Source organism: Grammomys surdaster, unplaced genomic scaffold (assembly GCF_004785775.1).
Source record: "Grammomys surdaster isolate TR1022 unplaced genomic scaffold, NIH_TR_1.0 126036, whole genome shotgun sequence".
In the NCBI taxonomy this organism is placed as follows: Eukaryota; Metazoa; Chordata; class Mammalia; order Rodentia; family Muridae; genus Grammomys; species Grammomys surdaster.
In genome coordinates, this window is record NW_021620849.1 from 3,297,171 (window position 1) to 3,303,670 (window position 6,500).

General features: G+C 46.1%; 1 protein-coding gene across 1 annotated transcript in view; it reads right to left on the reverse strand.

Annotated features, from left to right (window-relative positions):
- Sec11a (SEC11 homolog A, signal peptidase complex subunit) overlaps window positions 1–5,999 on the reverse strand; it is a 29,055-nt gene extending 23,056 nt beyond the window's left edge. Inside the window, exon 1 of the mRNA XM_028754810.1 lies at window positions 5,677–5,999. Coding sequence (XP_028610643.1) covers window positions 5,677–5,727 — 51 coding nt within the window. The 5' untranslated portion in view covers window positions 5,728–5,999. The remainder of the gene's footprint in view (window positions 1–5,676) is intronic.
- Between the last annotated feature and the right edge of the window lie 501 nt (window positions 6,000–6,500).

Consider the following 6,500-nt stretch of genomic DNA (forward strand, 5'->3'; position numbering starts at 1 on the left):
CAATACCCATGAACCACAACAGTGACCACCATGTTACAGTAAGTTACCATACCCATGAATCTCACAACAGTGACCACCATGGGACAGTCACAGTAAGAATGAAAGAGTGGCACACATACCTTAGTGGTAGCCAACAGCACTCTAACTGGACTTATGACTCACTCAACAAGAGGGAAAGCACAACTGCTACTGGAAACCTAGCCAACTACCCAGGGCTAGTGAAGTCATGCAACTTAGAGAACCTACAACCACCACTTTACTAGAACAGCCTAACCTCTAACTATTTCTGAGCCTTTGTCCTTATACCCACAGGTAAGTGTAGTCTTCGGCCCTCACTTCTCTTGTGATAGACAAGGTCCATTACAGAAAACTCTAACTGATCACAGTGCAGAGCTGTGGAGCCCGGTCCCGGCAGACACATCTCCATCACAACGTCTGCACCCAAGGACCAAGGATCCCTGTGAGAGAAGAGAAGAGCCAGAGGATCAGCAAGTGATCCTGCTGTAAGATGGTGTCAGAAGCTACTCCTATAAGTCTCAGTAGCCTGACTGGCTGAGCATGACATGAACAATACACATGCTGATATGAAAGGGGTAAAGCTCACGAGGCCCCAACCCTAGAAAAAGAACTACAGGCAACTAAGGAAAGCTGATGGTCGGAAAATAATCTTCCCCAGGAAAAGAGTACACCAAGGAATAATCTTCCCTAGGAAAAGAGTACACCAGTTGGTTATCCAATACTAAATGGTCAACCCTCGTCTTAGGGTTTCATTGCTCTGAAGAGACACCATGACCACAGCAACTCTTATAAAGGACAACATTTAATTAGGGCTGGCTTACAGTTTCAGAGGTTTAGTCCATTATCATCATGGCAGGAATCGTGGAAGCGTGCAGGTAGACATGGTGCTAGAGGCGCTGAGAAGTCTACACCTTGATCCATACGCAGCAGAAGGGCTATGTACCCCACTGGGTATAGCTTGAGCATAGACCTCAAAGCCCACACCCCACAGTGACATACTTCCAACAAGGCCACACTCACTCTGACAAGGCCATACCTCCTATTAGTGCCATTCCTACGGGCCAAACATCAAACACATGAGTCTCTGGGGGCCACTCCTATTTGATCCACGACACCCCCTATCACTGAGTTTCTTGTTACATGTTGCCATGCCCAGCTTTTTCATACGTGTTGAGGATCCAAATTTTGTTTACGTTATTTTCCAAAACTTGGTTTCTAGGTATAATACTGAAAGTCCTGGAACTTTCTTTGCAGACCAGGCTAGTCTTGAACTCAGAGATCTACCTGCCTTTGCCCCTTGAGTCCTGGGATTAAAGGCATGTATCACCACTGTTCCCAGCTCTAAGTTTAATATTTTAAAAAATGTTTAAATTTGGGTTTGGTTCTCAGCTTGGGGATGGGAATAGAGACAAAGACAGGACACACAAGACAAAATAACAAAACTGTTTAAATTTGCTGGGTAGGATAGCTCATGTTTATAATCTTGGTATACAGGAGGCTCATGTGGGGAGATTGCATATTTGGGATTAGCCTGTACAACATAAGGAGAACAGGCAATTAAAAGAATAGTAATAAATAAAATGTAAACCAAGTGTAATGGCTTAACCTTGTGATGCCAGCCCTTGAGAGGTTCTGAAAGGAGAACCAACATAAACTTGAGGCCAGCCTGGGCTACCTAGAGAGTTGCCGACTAACCCAGGCTAGAATGAGTCTATGTCTCAAAACAAAGAAAAAAATAAAAAATAAAACCCAACAACAGTAATAACAACAAAACCCACAGGGACTAAGAAAGTGGCTCAGTGGGTAAAGTAAGGCCCTGAGTCCTAAGTTTAGATCCCCAACACTCACATAAATGCTAGACATGGCAGTGCTTGCCTGTAACCCTGCTACTGAGAAAGCAGGGACAAATGGGCCCTGGCCTCACTGAGCAGCCTCTCTAGAGGAAAGGTAGATCTCCATGTTAGTGGAAAGATCTGTCTCAAACAGCAGGGTGGTTCTGTGCACAGGCCACGAGTGTAACTACCACATCTAGTAAAGGAGCTTCCCTTTACAGTAACTGCACACAGTACAGTAACTTTACAGTAACTGCACACAGTACAGAGATCCACAGACAGCTGGGAGTCCAGCACCAGGGATGCATCTGCAGCATAGCTCTGCATCCACGGCTCTGAGGACAGAAAAGGGTGAACAGACTGTAAGAGCTAGAGCTCCAGGAAGCCTGCTGTCCAGCAGCCTCTCCTACAGACAGCTCCATAACAGGACCAGAGCAATGGACCTGCTAAGGTAGACGGGGGAAAGTTCTGAGGGTCCTACCCTTAGATAAAGAACTACAGGCAGCTAATGATTTCTGGAAGAAGGAGAATTACCCTCCCAGGGATGAGCCCCCTTATCAGTGTCAAATGTAGAGTGGCCAGCCTTTAAACCATATACACACCACCAAGAAGAAGACTCAACAGGTTATACTTATTTGCACTTATACATGCAAACACACACACAAACACACACATACATGTATGTTTGTAACAATAATATTCAAAGAAAAAGAAGCTGATGTCCAGGATCCATGGGATGGGAAGAAGAGAACCAAATCCCAGAAGACATCCTTTAACCCTTTAATTCTGGACACACACACCCCAATCTCCACTTTCAAAGTGCTGGGACTGCACCACCATGGATTTCAGTTGTAGGGCTTTTTATTGGTTGGTTGTTTTTTTCTCTTTTGGGGACAAGATCTTGATTTTAATTACATGCCAGTCTTCAATTACGTTGCCCAGGTTAGCTCAGCCTTCCAAATGCTGGGATTATAGACGTGACTATCATGCTTTGTTCAAGGAAAAGTTGTCTTTCAAAAAGCCACGGGCAAACAACAGCTCAGCTGGTAAGGGTGTTTGCTACCACACCTACCGACCTTAGTTGAATCCCTGGGCCTCTGGCAGAAAGAACTGACTCTGACAAGTCAATCTCTAACTTCTATGTGTATGCCATGGCACACTCACACCCATACACATATCTGCACACACAAAATAAATATACCTTAAAAGGGAGGGAAGGGCACTAGCCAGAGAGCTCTGCTTATAGCTCATGGACCAGCTACCCTGGGGTACTTTAAATGGCAGGAACAAGCAAGGCCCTACCTCAAGAAGGTGGTAGAAGAGAACCAACTCCCGAAAGCTGTCTTCTGTCACATGCAGTCTGAAACTGCGTATACCCGCATTCACACACACGTAATAATAACAAAAAAATAAGTAAAGGGCTGGAGACACAGCTTAGCACTGAGAGAACTTGCTACTCTTGAAAAGACCTAGGTTTGCCTTCCAGTATCCACATGGCAGCTCACAACTGTAAATCCAATTCCACAGGACCCGATGCCTTCTTCTGGCCTCACCCAGCAGCAGACATATACATGATGAATATACACACTTTTTTAAAAGTAAAAAAAAAATTTAAAAACAATGGTTACAGGTGTAATTTATTGGTAGAGCACATGCTTAGAAACTGAAAGACCAAGTTGGGGTTGTGGAGGTAGTGGTGTATGCTTTCAAATTCTAGTACTTGGGAGGCAGAGGCAGGCAGAGTTCCAGGCGCTGGCCTGGTATACAGAATGAGTTCAAGAACAGGAAGAGAAACTCTGTCTTACAACAAAGAACATGAAAGGCCCTGGGTATGATCACCAGCAACACACATACACAAAATTTCTCTTCTGGGAATGGAATAAGAGGGGGGTGGTGTGACCTGGCCAAGCAATATGCCTTCAATCCCAGTATTTGGGAGGTAGAGGCAGAGGCAGGTGGATCTCTGTTTCCAAACCAGCTGGTCTACACATGAAGCCTTATCTCAAAAAAAAAAAAAAAGAAAAAGAAAAAAAGAAAAGAAAAGAAAAGAAAAAGGAAAAAGGGGGCTGGAGAGATGGCTCAGTGGTTAAGAGCACCAACTGCTCTTCCAGAGGTCCTGAGTTCAATTCCCAGCAACCACATGGTGGCTCACAACCATCTGTAATGAGATTTGATGCCCTCTTCTGGTGTGTCTGAAGAGAACAATGGTGTACTCATATACATAAAATAAATAAATTAATTAAAAAAAAAAAAAGAAAAAGGAAAAAGAAAAGAAAGATCCAGGCAGTGGTGGCACATGCCTTTAATCCCAGCACTTGGGAGGCAGAGGCAGGTGGATTTCTGAGTTCTAGGCCAGCCTGGTCCACAGAGTGAGTTCTAAGACACCCAGGGCTACACAGAGAACCCGTCTCAAAAAAAAAAAAAAAGAAAAAGAAAAAAAGAATAAAAGAACGAAAGAAATTAAGAAAGAAAGAAATTAAGAAAGAAAGAAGCCTTCCAGATGGGGAGAAATATCTGCTCAGTGACAAAGATGGGGATACATGCTCAGTGACAGATCACTTGCCTAGTGCTAGGCATGATTCTCAGCACTACATTTGAAAATCAAACAAACAAAAGAAAACATGATTATTTACCCTGATATGCTAAGTGTAGCACTAAAGAGGCAAAGGCAGGCGTCCAGTCCAAGGCCAGCTTGGGCTACACGGTGAGTTCCAGGTAGCAGGGGCTACATATGGAAACATATGTGTGCTTTACAATGGACAGAGTCATACTAGCCAGTGATGCCATATATCCATAGATTTACCTCTCACGAGGCTGAGGCAGGAGGACTGCATAGCAAGACTGTCTCAAAATAAAGTAATAAAAATAAGGTCTTTCAAAACTAAGGAGTGCAGCTCTGGTGGCCTGTGATGAATGCAAGGCCCTGGGATTGATCCCTAGCACCAAAATAGGAGTCCATACAAACAAAAGCCAGCTAAGGGACAGCTACTCCTTAAAGCTGTTCTGATGGGAATGTCTTAGTTTTGTAGGTATGTCTAAGAAGAGATGGGTCTACTTTTCTGTTATAACTATAAACAGTACAAATCAAATGTCCTATTCCAAAAAACCCAAATTTTTAAATGAGACAATTCTTAATACCAAAATGCTGGGGGGTGGGGGGGAGGAAAGGTCAATTGCTACCAGAACATTTGGTTCCGGAGATAAAAAGGTGACAGTGTTCTCAGAACCTTTTAGTACATGAGCTAGAAGGCCAGAGAGCAAGATTTAAGGATAAAATCTGGAGACTTAAATTTCAAGATTTCTGTCCCACTGTCATCTGTCATCAAAGATTCAGAGGACTGTCCCCTTTGTGCTAAGGAAACTGGCACACAAGTGGTATAATAGATTCAACTCCGAGCTTAGAGTGACCCAAGTTAAAATGGATGAAGTCCACCGAGGTCTAGCTGGGCTGAAAGGTGACTATACAATGAAAGCATCAAAACGGCTCTCGTGGGACCTGCAATGGCTATCCCCTGAGCCCCACCAGAGACAGTCAAGCCTGCCGCCTTATAGTGTCCAAAAGTCCTATTTACAAAGCGCCCTGCAGTTTTCACTTACTCCCCTGCCTCCTTGGGAGGGATCGCAGGGGTTCGCCTTCCCTCTCAGTCCCCCGAATCTGGTGCTATGAATGGGGGCAAAGAGGCCTTGGCTACAGACTGCAAAGAAAGAAATGATCCATACAGGCAGTCGACCCACGCAGGCCCTCAATCCGGCTCAGAAGTCCGCGGGGCCCCCGCAACGGCAAAGGGACCAGAGTAACCCTGGCAGAAGGGGCTACCAATCTCACCTGCCTCTTGTTCATCCGCCGCACATCATCTAGAAAGTCTAGTGACAACATAGTGAGATGAAGAATGCGACAGCTAGCAGCCAAGAGGGTGCGATAGAATTACCGAGAGGAACCGCTGCCACACGGGCCGGGCTCACAGTGGACAGAACCCCCTGACGCCTGCACTTCCGCTTCCGGGGCGGGAGCAGGCGAGGCCCCGCCCTTATCTGCGGAAAACGTACAAAGGATGACTTGTGAGCCCCCTAGAACAGCCCAGGGTCTGCCCTCGCCAAAGGATCGAGCCTTCTCCGGCCGAGAACCAGCTGAAGTCCCCTTTCTGTGCTCAGCCCGCGCGGGTGCTCGCGAAGACCGTGACCCTAGGTTAGACAGCATGCGGAAGGCGGGCCCTCGGGCAGGCCTGGCCAATCGGAAGCCGAGTCTGCGCCAGCGCGAAGTCAGTGTCTTCCTGCGTGCTTCTGGGGCATGGGTGTGGCCCGGGACGTGTTGCCTAGCTGTTTGTTCTCAGGTAGAGCACGCTGCGGTTCCCTACCGGAAGCTGTGTGTCTTTTAAAACATTGTACACGCAAATACACACGCGCGCGCGCGCCAATTGATCACAAGATGCCTTAGTGTCATGAGGGCACCAGTGGTGCAGGTGGCCAGGAAGACCCGCCTCAATTTTGACCTTACCAACCGTAATTTGCTTTGTCTCCTGACACTTGGATGTGAGCCATTTATTTGACCTGCAAATTTTCACGGGGGCGGGGATTAGAAGTGACATCATTGCTACTGGAATTTCTTTTGGTGAGTGACAGAAGTACAGCTCCGTGTATATGCTTAAACTA